Source organism: Mchenga conophoros, linkage group LG7 (genome assembly GCF_057382185.1).
Source record: "Mchenga conophoros isolate Kocher_MC1m ecotype Shallow Benthic linkage group LG7, M_conophoros_male_GT1.1, whole genome shotgun sequence".
Taxonomy (NCBI): Eukaryota; Metazoa; Chordata; class Actinopteri; order Cichliformes; family Cichlidae; genus Mchenga; species Mchenga conophoros.
Genome location: NC_140532.1, coordinates 57,240,363 through 57,259,662, shown reverse-complemented (window position 1 = coordinate 57,259,662; position 19,300 = coordinate 57,240,363). Strand labels below are relative to the sequence as shown.

Here is a 19,300-nt window from a genome sequence, read left to right as displayed (position 1 = left end):
AACTTAGAAGCTTACTATCCTGCCCTCAAGGAGAATGCTAACAGGAATACTCCTTTGTTGTTCATGACTGAGCTCAAACACAGGGCAAAAACATATGCATGCAGCAGAACTGCAAGGCAGTCTTGAAGATACCAAAAACACGACACAACACTATGTGTGAGCTCATGCCTGCATGCAGGTGTGTGTGCATGCAAAAAGGTAACATATGTGACGCTCAGTGGGGGTCGGGTGCCCAGAGAGTTCACGACGCGGTAGATCGCACGGAGCATCTCTCTTTTAATAATGCAGCTCCCCGCATGTGAAGACCCAAAATAACCTCCTTTTGGATCTGCTAGAGCAGCATGTGAGTTCTTTACACATCATTTTGTCTAATTTTGTTTTATTTACCCTTTAAAGGTAAATAAATGTATAAATTCCAATGACATCTATTTGATTGTTGAATTTATTTTGATTCGGGTGAAGTAAAATCAGATTTCAGGTCAGAGGAGACCGTTTTAGACGCGCCTGAAGGCTATACGCTGCATTTATGTATGAGACTGCTAAATGTGTAGTCATGCATTTTTAAATGTGAGCGTGTGACTGGCACAGATGCATACAACATGCCTGTGTGTATGTAGGCTATGTGTGTATTCTACTATCACTCCTTATATTCTTAGTCATCCTTCACCTCACCACGGGCTGTCCACTCTGATCTTTTATTGATGAAGTTTTAAGCAGTGTGAATTATTGAGCAACAGCATTGATGCTAAGATGATTTAGCATCCTTCCATATTCAAATAGGGGACAGAGGAACTCCCCAGACAGTTGTTTCCTACAACACTCTTAATACTTTCATCTAAATATCCTCTAAACAATAAGATCTAATGGCTGCATTATTCATGCAGTGTGCAGAGAGTTAAAAGGAAAGGAGAAGAAACTTCTAAACATCACGTGGTACAGTAGCACTGATAGGTTGGGAGATTGTGCCCAAAGACCTCATTCAGAATAAAAAGCAACAAAAGAGACAAAGCCAAAAAAAAGCACTACTCTTATATTGTTTCACAGTACATCATTGTGCTGCTTAAAATCAGAGATGTGAATTACATTGCTGATACAGAAACACTGAATATGTGAGTCGTGATGATATAATGTGGTGGTAACATGAGAGCTTTTGTGCTATTGTTCCCAGAAGCGCTCCTGTCACCGGAGACCTTTTTCATTTCTTTCAGAAAGCACATTTCTAAATCCATCATGTGAAAAAAAGTTAAGGTCACTTCTAAAAACATAGAAATTGTCTGCAGTTTGCTGGCCTGAAGCATTCAGGTGTGTTAATGTCAGTGCATCAGCTATGACCTTGGAGAAGCAACTGTCACTGCTCATCAATCTGGGAAGACTTATGGGGCCATTAACACAGAATTCCAACTTTATACAGTGAAAAAGATTATTCACAAGTGAAAAACATTCAAGATGACAGGTCAGACTGTGCAATGCTCAAAGAAACTGCAAAAAAGAATCAAATCTGGACATGACGCCCAGATTCTACAGGACTTAGCATGTGAAAAGTTCATGAGAGTGCAGATAACAGAGTTATTATAATGTTATAATTTCTATATAATTGTTCTTTTTTTATTTCTTTTTGACTTTTTGTTTTCAGTTCAGTTCAGTTTTTATTGGTTTCTGTGTTACATTTTAATTATTATTGTATGGCGGGCACATGTCAGAGGTCAGATTTAGGAAAAATCAGTGCAGGTATTAGAATAAAAACACTTTTAAAGACATCTCAATAACCAAAATCTCAATAACCACGTCCATTAAAGCCTCATCAGGCAAGTTATAATAACATTTTGGTCAAATTAGCAGGTACTAAAAGTGAGGGCATTTCCACTCTATTTTTATTTTAGTTGGTTTTCCAAGTTCACAAAATAGTTTTTTTTTCAAAGTCTAGTTTTTATTTTAGTTAACCAAAAGTTTTTTTTTTTCACATTTAGTTTTAGTTTTGCTTACTATATTAACCTTGACAGTTTGGAAAAGACTGAACAAGTCTTGCTTGTTTGAGAGGGTTCCCAGGAGAAGTTGAAAACAAATCCCCAGACTTCTGAAACAAGTGGCGATGTTTGGCCATAATGCACATCAGCACAAACACCTCGTACCAGCTATAAGCACGATGGTGGAGGGATGATGATTCAGGCTTGCTTTGCACCCACAAGAATTTCGGCGCCTTGCAGACATTGAGTGGACCATTAACTCCTTTGTATACCAAAGCATTGTAGAGTCAAATGAGGTAATCTGTCTGATAGCTAAAGCTTGGCCGAAAATGGGTCACACAACAGGACAGATAAATAAAGAAATACTTTTTAATAGTCTTTTTAATTGATGACTAAAATGACTAAATGATCATCAATTACAAATTAAATCAATGTCTAAATGTTGCTTTGACTCATTTCACAATATAAATATGGATGCAGCTTGTGATTTCTACACCATTATTCTATTAAACATCCACATCAGTTCTACTCCTCGTTAACACTGTTCACTCTCTGCAGCGCAGTTCTTTGCTTATGTGTGCCAAAGTCTGTTCAGCCACGTGCCAGTCCCAGCTTGTTATTTCTCTAGGTTACAGCTTCTATATTAACCATTGTAGACAACATCCTAGACATCGAGACAATACACTCCAAAAGAGAAGAGCTCTGAGTATATTGGTGAGGTTTTTTTAGGCTCTGGTGAAGTGGATAAAATCATTAAACCTGCTTTAAGCAACACATTAACATTCATTTGTGTCCACTTGATAAATGTGGGTCAGATATTGATTTTTGTTTAAAATCTTTGGTGTTCATCTCCACGGGGAAAATCTGGTTTGTTAGCTGGTAAATGTTCAGCTATTTCTCACTGGCTAATTGCTGACTGTGTTTGTATGGATTTAGTCATTTTCAGCTGTTAATGGCATTGAAGAGAACTAAATCAGCCTTACTGAGCTAAACCATGCAACATCAAAAAAAAAAAAAGATCTGCAGAACTGTAATTTTATTAACAATGAGAAATGCCTTCTCTAAAATCTAATTTGTGACTAAAATACCAAAATATTAAAGAATTAATTCAGTGTAAAGAGACACGCCACAGTTAGCAGTGACTCTGTTTTACAGCCTGAAATAATTACACCTGGTATATTTACATCCACTTACAGAGAGGGGCTTTTGTTTTATTCCCCTGATTTAAAGCGTGGCTAGTTCTTTAAAATCAGGTGTGTCTGCTTCTCTTTTCTCTCTCAGAGGACAGTTTCTTTCTGTCTTCAGGCAGATGAGAAGGCGGTCGATGGCGGTCTGCTGCCGGATGCCAATGGGAAAGAGCCAAACCCGGGTGGTCAGACGGAGGGCTCAAAGTGGCAGAGACCACGGCTCTCGCGTAAATCTCTGATGAAGTGCTGCCTTGTGAAGTGGATAATTGCCAGCACCACACAGCAGGGCCCAGGTAGAAGCACAAAGAAGGCTGCAGCACCACGCTAATACCCTCAGTGGAAATTGTTGATTGTCTGTGACAGCAGGGTGGAGGAAGAGAAACGCAGGATTAATATAGGAAGAGTGCATGTCCGCTGTCATGTATTACACAATACATTGATTTTAAACATATTCATATGTGCAGTATAGATTTACCTTATAAGTATTACATTCTTTATTATGTAAACCTTTTTTCAGCTAAAAACCAGTCAATGAGTGCATTGTGGAGGCTTTCACTCTTGAGTTTTTATATTTTTACCCTCCTTTGTCATTCGTTCTCTCTCAAACACACACAGACAGACTGTTGCCATTCTTTGTCTGACTCCCTGAGAAGTGAAAAGTGGCACGTTTTTAAAAATGAATGCCACAGAGTCTTCCAGCATCTGCCCTCTTTTCTTGGTTTATGTAAATTATTGACATATACCTTCAGTGCAGACATTTTTTTTCCCAATCCATCCGAACAATTTCACATTCTGTCTTGATTTTCTTTCCATTTCTCACATTTCACTTGTTTTAGCGGAAGAAATATAGAATGAGGTTAATGGAAATTGTCCTCTGCGTTTCTAGAAACGACCCGCTCCTGTCATCCAGACTCATTTTCTGCTGACTTGTCTCTCTGCCAGCAGACAGATGGCAATATGTCTTGGACAGGAAGACAAGAGGGCAAATACTTTTTGGCAAACACAATATTTTGCACTTATAAGAGTACCATTATTGTGTAAACATTGTTTTTATCTATAATAATGCATTCCATCTCATGTTTAACACCAGAAAGGGAATGTGTGTGCTAATCTTAACTCATCCAGTATATTTCTGGTAGCACTATTTTGCACCTAAAGCAGAGAACAGCAAAAATTAGAATTAGATTATTTTTAGCTTTTTGAACGGTTATACAGAGAAATTTAAAGGTTTGTTAAAGCTCCTCCACAATCTCTGCACTTTATTACAACACTATCACCATCTACTGGCGTGTGGAGATTACAGCACCTGAATTTCACACACACCACTCTCTGTCTACAGTAGCTGATGGGCTGCACTGACATTCATACTGTGCGGTTGTACAGTGAATGGAAGAGTCTATGAACGAGGAGATTCATCTGCATCAAATGAAATGCATTAAAATGAACTAAAAAACAGATGCGATGTAGGTCTGTACTACACAGCCAATTCACCACCCAGGGAATCTTTCTGTAATCTGGACTCACTTACCTTAAGACTGACGATCAGGATAAGCAGTAACAGGACACTGGTTATCAGCCTATTCCAGGGTTTTCCCTGCATGCTTACATGAAAGGAGTGTCCCTGGCAGCATCCAATGAATCACAGTTAAGGATAAGTGAACTGGCAGCAGTGTGGTTGATTTCACAAAAGATAATAGAACTGAGCACCGGGAAAATATGAAGCGGTTGAAAACATTATACAGACTGAAAGCAATACAGCTACTGCTGACAAAGCAGCATGTGTGAGAGGAAAAGCAGTGTGCACACTTCAACAACCCTTTTAGTATAAAGTGTGTCCACTTTAAACATTTTCCTGTAAGACTGGAACAGAGCTGCTATATTAATGAAACTGAGCCTATTTGAAGACCGGAAAGAAAGCTGGAAAAAATGCAAACTGTGAGTTAACAGACTTATCGATATCATTCTGTCATTAAGTATTTCATTAAATTAATGTTTAATTAATGTTTGCATTATCTATAATTTGTCTGTTTGTCATATTGTGTAAAGTTAGGACCCAAACACGGGAGGCAAGCTGACTTACAAAAGGGGAGACACTTTCTTTAGGTTGATGATAAAACAAATAGTGAAACATCAACAGAAGGAAAAAAACAAAAACAAAATCTAAATGGATACAAGGAAAGAGGACAAGTACAGAGGATAGCAGACCTCTTAACAAAGGACACAGGGAAGACTGGACTGTTTTTGCACATATTAAAGGGCTGATTAGACAAAAGTTGGAATGAGACATCAGTGCAGACATTCAGGAAGTAAAACCCACCTCACGAAGCTAACTATAGGAATAAAACGGGGAATGTACTGAAAACAATGAAACACAAATTAGCTTACTCAAGGGAAAACACAGAAGGCGAGACAGACAAAGGAACAACTAGGAAAGCCTTTGGGAACTAAACACATTAGAAAGAAACTCACAATAGAAACTGAAGGTATATAAAAACCAGTAATTACTATATATGATAATCAACTCTAAACAGGACTCAAAATCTCAACAGTAATTAAAGACTTAACTCTTTAAAGCCTAAACAATGAAATAACAGCCAGAAAAAATGTCAAAATAAATCAAAAATGATACACTTAAGGGTTCAATGTGTTAGGATAACATTGGAAATGAAAAGAAAACTCAAAATAAGAATTCAAAAAAAACTCCAAAGCAACTAAAAACCTGGAGATTGTGACTTTGTTTGTCTTGTTGTTGTTGTTGTGCTATAGTGGGAGCACTTCAAATGCAACACTGACTTGGAAGGTCTTCCACTTTGATGATGCTCAGGGTAAAATCTATATGAAATCATAACTTGTCACATTTAGACAAGGCTCAGTTTAGTGGCTCCATGGTATAAAGCTTTACACACCTGCCCCAACATGTGAAAGATCCTCAGTTCAATTCTGGGAGGAAATACAAACGACAGCCAAGCTAGTGTACGCCTAGTAGTGGTGTAAATCCCTGATAAATGGGAGGATTGTGTCAGGAAGCGGATCTGTGCCAAATCAAACACGTAGATCCACTTGCAGAATAAGGGAGTAGCTGAAAGTTCCTTTAGAAAAGACTCTACAGCAAGCTCACTGTTCCTGCTCTTGGCCAGCTTGTACATCACACCCATCCAGAGGGGACAAATCTGTTAGTCTAAAATAAAAAATGCCCTCAATTATATCTTGGAAATCATTACTTTATAATACAGATATTCTGTATCTGTATAGAGTTTTCTTTCCTTGTTGCTGTATTTGATGTTAATAAAGAAAATGAAAACACAAGATCTGAAGAAACTCTTAAAATACAGTTAAAATAGTTCACGTTGTTGCTGTTGCTGGCCCTGTTTCTGCTTAATAACTAAATTGGGCAACTAGCAAATTTCATTATAACTCGATAAATAGTGAACGCATTTATTCTTTTTCCAAATCATAGCATCTCTAAAAGGATGAGGTAAGGACATCTTAAAATACCCTACTATGGAAATACAGAACTAACAATGATAGCTTTATAGTTCATGTTTTCTTTGGTGATTCATAGCAGCGGTCTCCAACCTTTTTTGCACCACAGACCGGTTTATGTCCCACAATATTTTCACAGACTGGCCTTTAAGGTGTCATGGATAAATACAACAAAATAAAACCAGTACCGGTACCAGAAAAAGAAGATTCATTCATAACACGCTAGAAAAGACCCAGGGAAACCGAGTTAACGCTAAAAACGATTTTAAAAAAATTAACGTTAACAACCGATTAAAACCCTGAAAACCATCAATTTCACACCCAAGCCTCAACTCTCACGGCCCAGTACCAAACGACTCACGGACCGGTACCGGCCCATGGCCCGGGGGTTGGGAACCGCTGATTCATAGAAGTGACCTCTCAAGTTTCAAAAGCAACACAACTGTAACCTGAATGGAAAGCCCAAATGTACCATTTGAATGCGTAGATATTAAGACCTGTGCCTTAAACCAGACCTCCATGCCTGCATCAAGGAAAAATGTCCTAGCTAGCTAATTTAATTGTTTGACAAGAAGTTTTGATTGATGGCTTAGACTCCAGGCTGTAATGTAGCTTTCAGTGTAGTCATTAAAGCCTGATGATGGGACTGATGGCTGCACTGTCGGCATCTCTGCGAGCTTAAGCCACCTCACTCTTGTCTGTATTTAATAGAAGAACAGGAATACATCAGCACTTAAGGTGCATTAAACAATGTAATGATGCATTATTTTTATGGAAGGTTCCCTCATGAGCTCATGCATCTTGCATGTTTTATATAATGGCTGAGTCCATCTCACAAAAAAGACAGGTTGCAAAAAATCCACATGAAAGAAATAACAAGTTCCTGCATTTTGTTAGCTGGGCAGTACATCTGCTCTACGTTACAGTTTACAGTGCTGACTAAAAGCCCAAGTTGAGCTCACAATGTAGTAAATTTCATTGTTAAATGACAGGAAACTACAATCACTGAGATTTTACAGGATTAAACGGTCATTTTACATCTGTACTCTACAATAACAGTTTCTTACTGTGAAAAACAGTAACAGTAACTATAACAGTGCTATAATGTATAAAATATACACTTTTTAGTATACTGCAGAGTATTTTAAAGTACTATTTTTTTGTCAATGTCCAGAAATTTGTATCTTCTCAAATGTCAGGGTGTCACAACCATGAGACTTTTATTATGAAATAAAAAATAATAACAGCAAGGATCACACAGACCCCAATTGGCAATCAGAATTAAAGTTTTAATGAGCTGTTGTGCTAAACATAGATATTATTTTTGATGATAATAATGTAAACAAAAAAAGATGCAAAACCTAGCTAATAGTTTAAGCAGGCAACCATATGCTTCAAAGCTAAATGCAACAGCGCAGGTTTGACTCTGACCTGAGGCCCTTTGATGGGCATGTTTACCCACTTTCCTAGTTACTCTTCACTGCAAAAAGCCAAAAAATTATGGAAAAAATACAGGTCATGCTGGTGACCAATATAGGAATCATCATGTGTGAACTCAATTTGGAATCAGAGTTTGAACTCATAAAAGTTTGCCTTCATAGACCATCTTCTTGAGCTGCTACAATAATAGAAATGACTGCTGTTAATATTTTCTACATCAGCATTTGCAGTATATGGCTGTATTTACAAAAAGTGGTGTATTGCTGTACAAAATATATTGTATTTTTACAGCAATTTGTTTCAGTGTAGACACATATTATGAAGTAGGTCTAAATTTACTAAAATAAATGAATACAATGTATTTGATTATGCCATATATAATGTCCTAATCAAATAAACAGAAGCCTTTTTTTTCAGAAAATGAGCTGATAGACACCTTTTTACAAAAAACCCATACATTTTCATAATGCACAACGACATCAGGTCTCAGTCTAAATTACATCCTCCAAATGTACATTTGAGGAGCTCGGCAGCTCTACTATTGATATTTCTTGTATTTTTGGCAGGGAACTATCCCCGTTCATTAGGTCCATTTAAACTCTCTAACTTACATAAACCCTCCCTGACCATCGAAATGCATATCTGGCATACATCCTCTGCCTGCTCACAGACCAATATTGTTCCTCTGCACAATTGATTTGCTTTCCACCCCTCTTTCCTACTTACATTGAGTCCATTATGTTGTGCAGACTCATCAGTTGTGAACTATCCCAATGATCTTTACAATAGAGCATAATCATAAAAAACTCAAAAAGTATATATAAATACTGTTACATACATTATTTATAAAATATATATATCTGTGTTGTCAGTTTAGCTTTGCAGGATAGCAATAGTTCATTTCAGCTTTTGTTTTGTTTTTTGCAATGTCATAAAAGACAGTTTTTACAATCACAGTGGTCTAACTGCTTTTGAGATCAGAGTGAATTCATCTGTATTATTGAGTGCGTGCATCGCTGAGCAGTCCTGTAGACACAGGCAGCACCACACAGGACACAATAGTTTTCTTTATGAGTGCTGTTAATATCCCAAACATCAGAAGATGTGAATCAATGCTTGGTATATCATTTTGCATCTTTATCATGACCGGGCATATTTAGACATTGCAGATTGCCAATCAGAAACTATTAGCAGAGGAATCCCTTCAGTAACAGTGATCCACCCATCCGCCCACAACCTCAAACACACAGCTCAAGACAGTGTAAGTGGAGGTGGAGCCCTGAGTTGATGGGACAGTTGGAAAGATCCAGCAGGATGCGAAACGCTGCTGAGCCGCAGCAGAACTGAATCATCTGCAACTGGGGATAACTTTGGATAATTTGGGGGAACTCAGATTCAGTGAATTTTTTATCTACCTGCAGGAGCAAAAATGGACTTTGAACCCGTTTCTTTAATGAAGAAGGCTCTGCAGTCACTTTTATTTCTTTCCCCCATTCACTGGCCATTTGCATATGAAAACTAACAACTAGCGGAGCTTGCACCATAGCAAGTGTTATATGTCAGTTGTTATTTTAAAGGGTTTTTTTTTAAAGGGCTTTTGCAGAAGCTATATCTAATGAATTGCAACGATGGCTTTGGAGGGCATGGAAATAATTGCTATCATTGTTGTTATTGGACTATGTATTGTTGTCCTCAAACAGTTTGGGATTTGCGACCCTTTGTCACTGGAAGGTAAGACAGAGAAAGAGAGAAATTAAACATTGATCTTTGTAGGATAGCCTTTAATATCTCACAGGGTTTTCTTTATATACGTAATAGAAATGGAAAAGTTAACAATAGTCATGCACATGCAGTAAGTTGAATTTTCCTGTACTGACAGTTAATTAATCCCCTTGTAACTCTTTTCATGACAAAACTTGTTGTGTTTATTGGGACAAATTCATGGACTTTTGAACAAAACTCGAAGTCCATCCATGAAAAAAGAGTAACTTTGAAAGACACCATGAGGCCTCTTCATGAACAAATTCTTACAGTGTTGTTTTTACAGCGACCCTGAACCTACCTTTTAATTTTCTGTATCGGTAAAAATTTTGGTCTATCTAAATATTTTTTAACAGTCATATCAATTTCTCCTTCCCTGTTTCTCAACCTCTTCAACTTGCTATATCTGTGGCATTCTCATGAAGATGGTGAGTACCTACAATGGTATTCCTCTGCACATTATTACATGTGACTGTAATTGCATTCCAGCTGTTCTTGGAAATTCTTGGTTTTTGGTAATCGCAGTATGTACATTTTTTGGTCCTTAAGGCTGACGAAGCAAGCTTTTTTTCTCACAGTTGGCATTTAAGCTTGTCAAACACAGGTGTAACTGCATTAAATGCCAGTGGCTGTCTAAAAATGTGCAACTCCTTTTGCTTTTGCAACCCTAAAAATGTGCTTTAAATCACCCTTGTCTAATATCTTTTCATTTAAGCGTCAGGATGCCAACAGCGACCTTGAAAATGCCCCAAAAAAAGCATGGCAGCATGTACTTTCTGCCTGGTTATTCTTCATAAACAAAATTATGAAGAAGAAAAAGCTTTTTCTATCAAGATTATTTCTGTTACGCCTTTAGCAAAAAATATTCCTTCATGCAATGTTCATAAAAATGTAGCACTGCACCAAATAGCTCAACTAGAACTGGAAGAGCTCGCTGTGTTACTTTAGCATAATACTTCAATGCTACAAGTTTCTCTCTTTCTCTCAAAACAACTCCCACGTCTTTCTTTCTGTTTCATCTTCTTATTTTTTTACTTGTACGATGTTGAACATTCTTCTTACGCCGTTGCTTCCACCCATTTATTTGTCGTCCCTCTCCCTCTTAAACCTCTCCATGTTTGTGCTGTTTCTGTGAAGATGGTGAGCATTTTGAGTTATAGGATGTAAATGTAAATGTTTTGCCTCTATGATTTCCTTTTTCTGTCTTTCTAGTCTTACTGCTGTTTCTTCCCCCTTTCCTTCCACCCTCTCGTTTCCCCTTTTTGTCTCTTTTCGTGTGACAGACAGCAGTGACAGTGACCTTGAACTCTCCATGGTGCGTCACCAACCTGAGGGTCTCGAACAGCTCCAAGCCCAGACGCAGTTCACCAGGAAGGAGCTGCAGTCGCTTTACAGAGGCTTTAAGAATGTAAGAAAACACTCAGCATACTTAGAAGCAATTCATCAGTTTTACTCTTTATTATTTGGCAGTATTTTAGCACAAAGGAGCATCTTTCCCTAACCACGTGTTTTGCTATTATCCTTTATGTATTTGTGACATTGCGAGTTGCAGTTTGATTGATTAATTATAGAGTAATTACTTAATTATAAAATATAAGCACACTTCATTACACATAAACTCAATGTACTTTGTATAAAAAGAAGCATCAGTGACACCATTTAACTTAATTTCCTGTGGAGCACTCTCTAACCATTCCTTCTATTAAAATGAATATAAATGCTACAAAAAAATATTCAATACAATGAAAAGTACAAGAAAAGTTCATGTAAACATATATAGACAACCAGGTTTTTATGTCTAAACTGTGTGTAATTATTAATCATCAAATGTCAACAACATGGACTTCCAGAAAGTTTTGAATCCTGGCTTCAAGGATTGGACCACAAGAGCACTCGAAACTGGCACAAAAATGACCGTTACAATATAAACCGGCATCTTTTAAACAGAGATATGACAATCACTAATAAACCAAATAAAACCATAAAACTTCACAGACTGACTGAATACTGAATCTATTTTTAACACGTTATGGGACTACTGCGTCATTTTAAGAAGTTGTGATTTAAGAAGTTCTCCTGTGTTGCTCAGGCCACTTTTCAGGTAGCCTACTGTAAACATATGATTGGAATTATAGTGTTTTATGTGCGCATTTGATACTTTAAAAATCCCAGGCTTACAGGAAATTACTTTTATATTCTATCTAGGGCTGCCACAAACGATTATTTTGATAGTCGACTAGTCACCGATTATTTTTGCGATTAGTCGACTAATCAGATCATCATCCATTGGACGTAAAACTACAGCTTATTGCACCAGCAGCATCTGCTCTTATATAACTATCATTAGCTTACAGCTTTAAGTGTTTAAGGTCTGTGCTAACTAAAAATAAAGACAAGATGATAGTTTATTAAGTTTTAATGAAATTTGCAGATTGTTTCGGTGAAGTTTAATAAACTCCTTGCTATCTAAAATATAACAGGACACTGGAGTATATTCTGGAGCATCTCACACTTCTGATAATCAGCTGTCTGCTTGACGTTTATTCAGCTGTGTAAAAACTATAACTTTAATCTCAGACAAACTGATTTACTCAGGAACAAATAAAATACTAAAAAAAAAGCCAAACAATAACATTTTAAGTTATCTAAGTGACTCATATATATTTAACCTGAGTAGCGAAAGACGGCGGTGGGTTTGAAAACGATTTGCGGGGAGTCCGGTGTTCTCACAGCGCTAGTGACCTTGCCCCCGGCTCGCTAACGAGCTAGTGGGTAACAGATGTCTCCGAAAACGTCGGAGCGCTTTTGAAAATATGTGGTGTCCTGATAAACTGAGCCGATATTTGAGGTTTACACAGCTACATTCTCGCCTGAAAATATGTTAAACGTTTATTTTGTGACCCAGAAAGAATAATAAGAGTAACATTAAAACTAACTAGCTGCCGCCATTGTTGACAACTGCGCTGGGCCGCGCTATGAATTCTGGGACACAGCTGCTTCTTCTTCTTCTTCTTCGGGGTTTAGCGGTAGCTGGCATCCTTGTACATGCAGTGCTGCCATCTTCTGTTTCAGTCCGTTATTACACTCTTAAATCCTGCCACTTATTCCTGCGTCTTTTGTGATCTTACAAAGCTTCAAACGACGCGTCGACTATTAAATCAGTCGTCGACGATTTTGATAGTCGACGTAATCGTGACTAGTCGACAAATCGTGGCAGCCCTAATTCTATTTGTTGCATCTTATTGGGTTGTCTAAGCAGAGAAGCTCAGACCTCCCTCGCCCAGGCTCTTCACGGGGGAAACCCAGCCCAGTAACATAATCTCTCCAGTGATTCCTGGGTGTGCGTAGGGTTTCCTCTCTGCAGGACAGCTATAAAGCAACTCACCTATGAGGAATGCAGGAAGCATCCTAGTCAGATACTACCATTTTTCCCCTTTTTTCAAACAAAAAAATGTGTAATCATGTAAAATAGTTTCTCTCCAAATGTACAATTGAACAAGAAGATTATTGAAAATGAGTGTGTGTGTGTGTAAACAATAAGTGTGCATGCAAGTGCCTAAGGGCAGAAATCTTTATTTTGATGGCAAATTTCTTTCTTTTTATGAGCCGCTGCATGTATTGCTCAAATCGTATTGGTCAACCACGGCATGCACACATAAACTTGGGAGTGACTTAACACATATTTTTACCCACTGCAGGACGGGGTAATAGATATCGACAGTAAGTGGTTGTAATAGGAAGCAAAGCTCCATTAAAGAGGGGAAGGAGAAGACCACAAGCTGATGTAAACAAAGAAGCTTTAAACTTAGAAAAAAAAGAAGCCTGAAAATGTTTTAAGAGTCTTCAGAGGCATTAATGATACATAAAGAGTTGCGCAGAGAAATGTCCAGCATAAACAAATCTTTAATGATGATATCAAGAAGATGATTTTAACTAACCAAGCAGATTTGTTTTCACAGCAGACGTTCTGACTTGTCATAGCAGGATAAGTACAGTAGTATTAAGTACAAGAGTATTAGTTGATACCCGGTGCTGTATTCCACTTTGCTTTGGAATTCCAGGTAACACTAAACGAGCAGAGCAATCACCAAAGTTAATCGTTCGATCTGAGTTTTTTAGTTGTTTTTGCAGCTTTATTACATTTCGCACTAAAACCGGTTTCCACACTTTTTTTGCCAAATGAAATCAAAGTTTTTGCTTCATTCCTGTGTAGTTTATTGCACTCTCTTTTCCCAGCACAAGCAAGGTATTCTCCACACATGTATCAGTGTTACTACAATTGTTGCGTTGTTTTATGACAAATCAATTCTTTGAGTAAACGATGATCTTATAAGGTCTCAAATAAGATTTCCTTAAGTTTTTTCCTTAAGACAATGCAACAGGGGACACAAAGCCGATGAGGAATGACATCATCATCTTAGAGAAGCGACATCATCATCTTAGAGAAGCAAGGGCCATGTTGTCTGTGAAGGTTTTTCTGTTATCCAGGTCATCATAGTCTAAGGAGCTTGGAAAAAAAGCGTCTGGACTTCTTTAAGTTGCTTAAAGACGTTTCACCAAGAAACTTCTTCAGTTCTAGAAGTGAAGAAGTTTCTTCAGTTCTTTCCAAGCTCCTTAGACCAAGGACCATTGTTTTGAAGGAAGGAAGGTTCAGGGCTGAAGCAATCAGCATCATGGGCTCATCCGGTTAGAATAAGAAAAAGCAGCCATCTAATTCAGAATTATTCTCAGGGTTCTCCTTTTATTCTCAAATAAATAAGGCAAAGAAGGAAGGAAACAAAGACACACATGGACTGCCACAGCTGAAAGAAAACAGGGAAACAGATTTAAGTTACTCATTCCCTTAAACAATACATAAAAATAAAACCCAAATAGAACCTCACCTCAGCTGCCGCCCCGTGTGGAAGTGAAGAAAGAGTGAGCCAAAAGTGAATGCAGTCCTTATATAATGTGTGACATATAATGTGTGACAGGTGATTGCAATCGAGGACAAGCACCACACCCAATCAAAGGTGAGAGAACTAAACAAGGTGCATCTGGTGAAGTGAGTGGGTGTGCTGGGATGTGCCAAAGGGTGGGTCTCTACAACAACCGTGTTGCTGCCCATCAATCTGTGAAGGCTTGTATCACTAATTACAGTCAATTTGAAGTCGATTATTCAGCTGTAAGAACTATTTTCTATAAGTGGGAAGTATTCAAGACAAGTCCCAATCTTTCCAGGATTGGATGTCCCAGCAATTTCCTGATTCACTTTTAGTGTCTCACCTTTAATGTTGTTAATATTCTGTACTTCTTAACTGGTATACACTAAGTCCATATGTGTTAATGACTCCTAACTGTTCATTAGCAGAGTTAAACACTCTTTTCTTTCACTGACTTGTTTTTCTATTGTTTACCTTTCAATAGGAGTGTCCCAGTGGGCTAGTGGATGAAGAAACATTCAAGAGCATTTACTCACAGTTCTTCCCTCAAGGAGGTACATTATGCAACTTGATAATAAAAATTATAATAAGCATGATACTTGATACTGGATATTTTAAAGGTGCAGTTTATATTTGCTAGATGCTGTTTCTTTGTAAAGTTGCCATAGCAACATTAAGTAATTAAGTAAATTTTTCTCACTCCCTCTAGATTCATTTTTTTAAAAAGACCACAGTTGATTACAGTTAATATTCCGTGCTAAACATGCATTGCAATTAACAATGGTCATTTCTTGCTTTTCATTATTTTCTCTCAGATGCAACTACATATGCACATTTCTTGTTTAATGCTTTTGACATGGACAGAAATGGCTCCATCCGGTTTGAGGTGAGTACAGCAGGGGCTGCAATTTTAAAGGTTTTCATTTATAAAAAGCTTAAAAGAAATTAAACAATGGATTGCATTTACAGGACTTTGTTCTAGGTCTGTCTGTGTTACTTCGAGGCTCAGTTACGGAGAAACTTCGCTGGGCATTTAATCTATATGACATCAACAAGGATGGCTACATTACAAAAGAGGTACAATGATAAAAAATAAATAAATAAAATCCAAATCTGTTGCACTTTTATGATGTCTGTCTTTTTTCCTGCAGGAAATGATGGCTATCATGACCTCCATTTATGACATGATGGGCAGGTATACTTTACCCAGCGTACGAGACGATTCCCCAGGTGAACATGTGGAGAAGTTCTTCCAGGTACTTAATCCAGAAACCCCCACACTCCCACCGCCACTGCTCACAGGAGGATGGGGGATCCATGCTCTCATGTTGTTTACTTCAGTCAATTTTCACCCTAGAGAAGAAATCAGGCCTCATCAGCCCATTCAGAGATGCTGTTCTGCATACCTTGGTTGTAATAAGTAGTTATTTCAGTTGCTGTTTCCTTGTATCTAACCACTCTCTTCTGACCTCTGAAAGCAACAAGTCCTTTTTTCCCAGAGAACTGCTGCTCACTGGATAGTTTCACTTTTTTCAACCATTATCTGTAAACCCTAAAAATCAGTGTGTGGGCAAAATCCCAGTTTGATCAGCCGTTTTTAAAATTTGGCACCGACAAAGTTGCCATGCTCAAAGTCACTTAATTATATTGAGTTTGTGACATTTAACTGGCTGATCAGATCCTTGTGTTAGTGTGCAGTTTAACAGAGGACCTAATAAAGTATGCGGTGAATGTACATTAGTACATCCAGATATTGTATTGAAGCACTGAGTGCTCAAGTAGAGTAGAAAAGTACTATAAGAACCAGTCCATTTACCAATTACTACCCAGTGCCACATTTTATTTGTTACTGTGACAGGCTACAGGGGTGTACACTTTTTTTCAGTTACTCATTCATGAAAGAAATGAATGATAAATAAACTGAAAGAAAGAAAGAACCTGTTATTTTACCTCATGTTATCCACTTTGTTTCTTTAATATGGATCAGAAAATGGACCGTAACAGAGATGGAGTGGTGACAATAGATGAATTCATAGAAACCTGCCAAAAGGTAAATCCTTATGTAAATCTAAAGATTTTGCCACATGATGATTGGCCAAATTTATACACTATATTACTTGTATAACTATTGTTTCCATAACAGGATGAAAATATAATGGCTTCTATGCAGCTGTTTGAGAACGTCATCTAGTTTCTGCAGAGAAAGGTGGACCAATAATGCTGTATAGAGCTTCCCACTACAAACGTCTGTCCCTGAACAATTTCATTTATCCTAAAAAGGAAAAACTGGGTGTTTTGACACTTTCTACTGCTAACTGATGGACACTATTGAGTTTCCAGTCAAGCTGTTTCATGCAGAGAAATGTACAGGATTCACCAAAATCACCTGAGAAAACAATGTTTCTTTGCATGATATTTCAACTTTCATTTCTGCACATGAAACAACGTGCTGTGATTACCAGATGAGCATGAGTGTTCGCCTGACATTAGAGAGCATGTACTGCAAACCACCTCAAACACAAATGATTCATTTTATTGTATTTTTTTGCCACAAACGTGCAAATGAGAATTCTCTGTTACTATATTCAACTGTGCAGAAATGAAACCCAGACATTGTTGTGCTTACCAGAATCCAGTTGAAATAAATATTTGCTCTCACATACTGATACTCCTGCTGAATCCCTTCTTTTTATAAAAAAAAAAAAAAATGCAACAGGCAAAAGAAATTCCACATGTGCATTTTATCAGTTTCCATATGTTTAACAGTCCTTATAGAAAATAGAGTATAGAGTAAGTGATTGTATCAAATTTGTTGCACTGAATCTGGCATTTTGTAATAGTAAAGCTCTTAAAATGCTATAAAACAAGTCATTCACAGTCTTAAGTCACTGTATAAGGTCAGACAAACAATACTGCAGTTGTGCAAGATGAAGCCTCGGGGGGCTTCTTTAAATTCCTGATCCAAACCAGTGCTTCATGGTCATGGTCCCAAGAGGGATTATTCCTGATCTTTTAGCCTTTGGCAGACAGTCATCTCTCATGCTCTACATCCTCAGAGTTCTCTTTATCCTCTCCATTACTGGTTTGTTCTTTGTTCCATGCAAAAATAGTTTTATTCTCTAAGTCTGACAATGAAATTTCATTTTCGAGTTCTGACATTAAATTATAATCTTAAAAAAATAATACTAAAAAAGAAAAATGCATACACAATCAGTCACTGGCTCGACTGCCCCCTTATTCTGCAGGCCATGCTTCCATCCAAAGGGCCGGTGTTCTGAGAAACCATCCTACTCTGACAAAACGTCCTACCCGTATTATAATTTGACGGTGACTTGCGACTAAACCTAACCATAACCATAACCTTAAGAAATATTCCGGATGGGTGAGAGAAAAAGAAGTTAATTTAGCATTGGTGTTGTGCGCATGTGCCATGTCTGTGCACAAACATTGGCTGAACATTAGAATCGCCATGAAAGACGATTGGAGTTACTGAAAAAAGTATTTTGCACAGTTCTTATATTACTTAATGAATTCTGACTTTTTAAATTTTACTTTTTTGGGGGCAGAAGTCTGAATTTAATTTAGATTTCTTATTCCACATACAAACATTCAGATTTTATTCTCAAAATTCTCATTTCCAAATTCTGACTTTTCAACTCAGAAGGTATGACTTCTTAAATTGAAATCTGACTCTTTTCTTACTTTTTGTTTTTGTTGGTGTTTTTTTTATTTGTTTGTTTGTTTTTTTCTGATTTTAATTACAATATTCATTACAAACTTTTTCCTAGAATTTGACTACAATTTTATTTCTGAACATTTTTTTTCTCAGGATTCTGAAAAATGTTATAAGCCCAGAACATTTTTTAGTGGTTAGACACTTTATGTAGACATAAACATAAATAAATACTAAATGAAATGTTAGTTGAGACAGTAATGTTTTGATTTGTTTGCACTCATGTCCATTTGCTGAGTAATGAGAGAAACTCACACTGCATGTGTGAAAATCCACTGTCAGCAAAACATTGAACCTGTTCTGTATTATTGATGTAGAACCAATAGCAAAGCAGGATTTTTTTTTTTTTTTTTTTTTTTTTGTGGGTGGGTGGGCATGTGTGTTGGGGTGGGGGGGGAGGGGTCTTGGTGCTGACTGTGTTGGTTGGGTTGATAGTCTGTAAATGAAGATGAAAACCACCTCGCAGCCCTGCTGTGTTGTGGTTTGATAAACAACCGCTCCAGGATCACAGCCTCTTTAAGTAACTCCTAAGAAAGGTAAATAAATTCCATTTTGTTTCCTTAAAAAATTTATTTTTTATAGATAATGTACACATTTAATCAGTTTTATTTAACAACTTTCTAAACTTTTTTTTTAAAAAGGCCCCTTACCAAATATTTTGCAATAATGTACATGTGGTTACTGTTCCAAATACATCACTGATATGTTTTTTAACAATTGATATGATATGCACTGTTTATGAGAGATAAAAGAAGCAAATGCCTAGTGAATGGAAGAACAAATGTGCCACATAATGCCCAGCTAATCCTC

General features: G+C 37.3%; 1 protein-coding gene across 2 annotated transcripts; it reads left to right on the top strand.

The window, feature by feature from the left end:
- Positions 1-3,233: 3,233 nt before the first annotated feature.
- Positions 3,234-17,425, top strand: LOC146571266 (calsenilin-like). Of its 2 annotated transcripts, XM_085280399.1 has the most exons (8): positions 3,234-3,444; positions 11,119-11,243; positions 15,242-15,311; positions 15,573-15,643; positions 15,727-15,834; positions 15,909-16,013; positions 16,745-16,807; positions 16,901-17,425. In XM_085280399.1, the coding sequence occupies exons 1-8, from the start codon at positions 3,390-3,392 to the stop codon at positions 16,946-16,948; spliced, it is 645 nt and encodes a 214-aa protein (XP_085136525.1). In that variant the 5' UTR covers positions 3,234-3,389; the 3' UTR covers positions 16,949-17,425. The 2 variants fall into 2 exon arrangements, with proteins under 2 accessions (XP_085136525.1, XP_085136524.1); XM_085280398.1 differs by lacking the exon at positions 3,234-3,444 and having other exon boundaries at positions 3,475-11,243.
- The last annotated feature ends 1,875 nt before the right edge of the window (positions 17,426-19,300 follow it).

Bases quoted from the DNA above. Each gene is read 5' to 3' on its own strand.
- LOC146571266 (XM_085280398.1), top strand. From the start codon at position 11,022: ATGATTTCCTTTTTCTGTCTTTCTAGTCTTACTGCTGTTTCTTCCCCC. The intron at 15,312-15,572 runs GTACATTATGCA...ATTTTCTCTCAG, and splicing joins ACAGTTCTTCCCTCAAGGAG to ATGCAACTACATATGCACAT. The intron at 15,644-15,726 runs GTGAGTACAGCA...TTGCATTTACAG, and splicing joins ATGGCTCCATCCGGTTTGAG to GACTTTGTTCTAGGTCTGTC.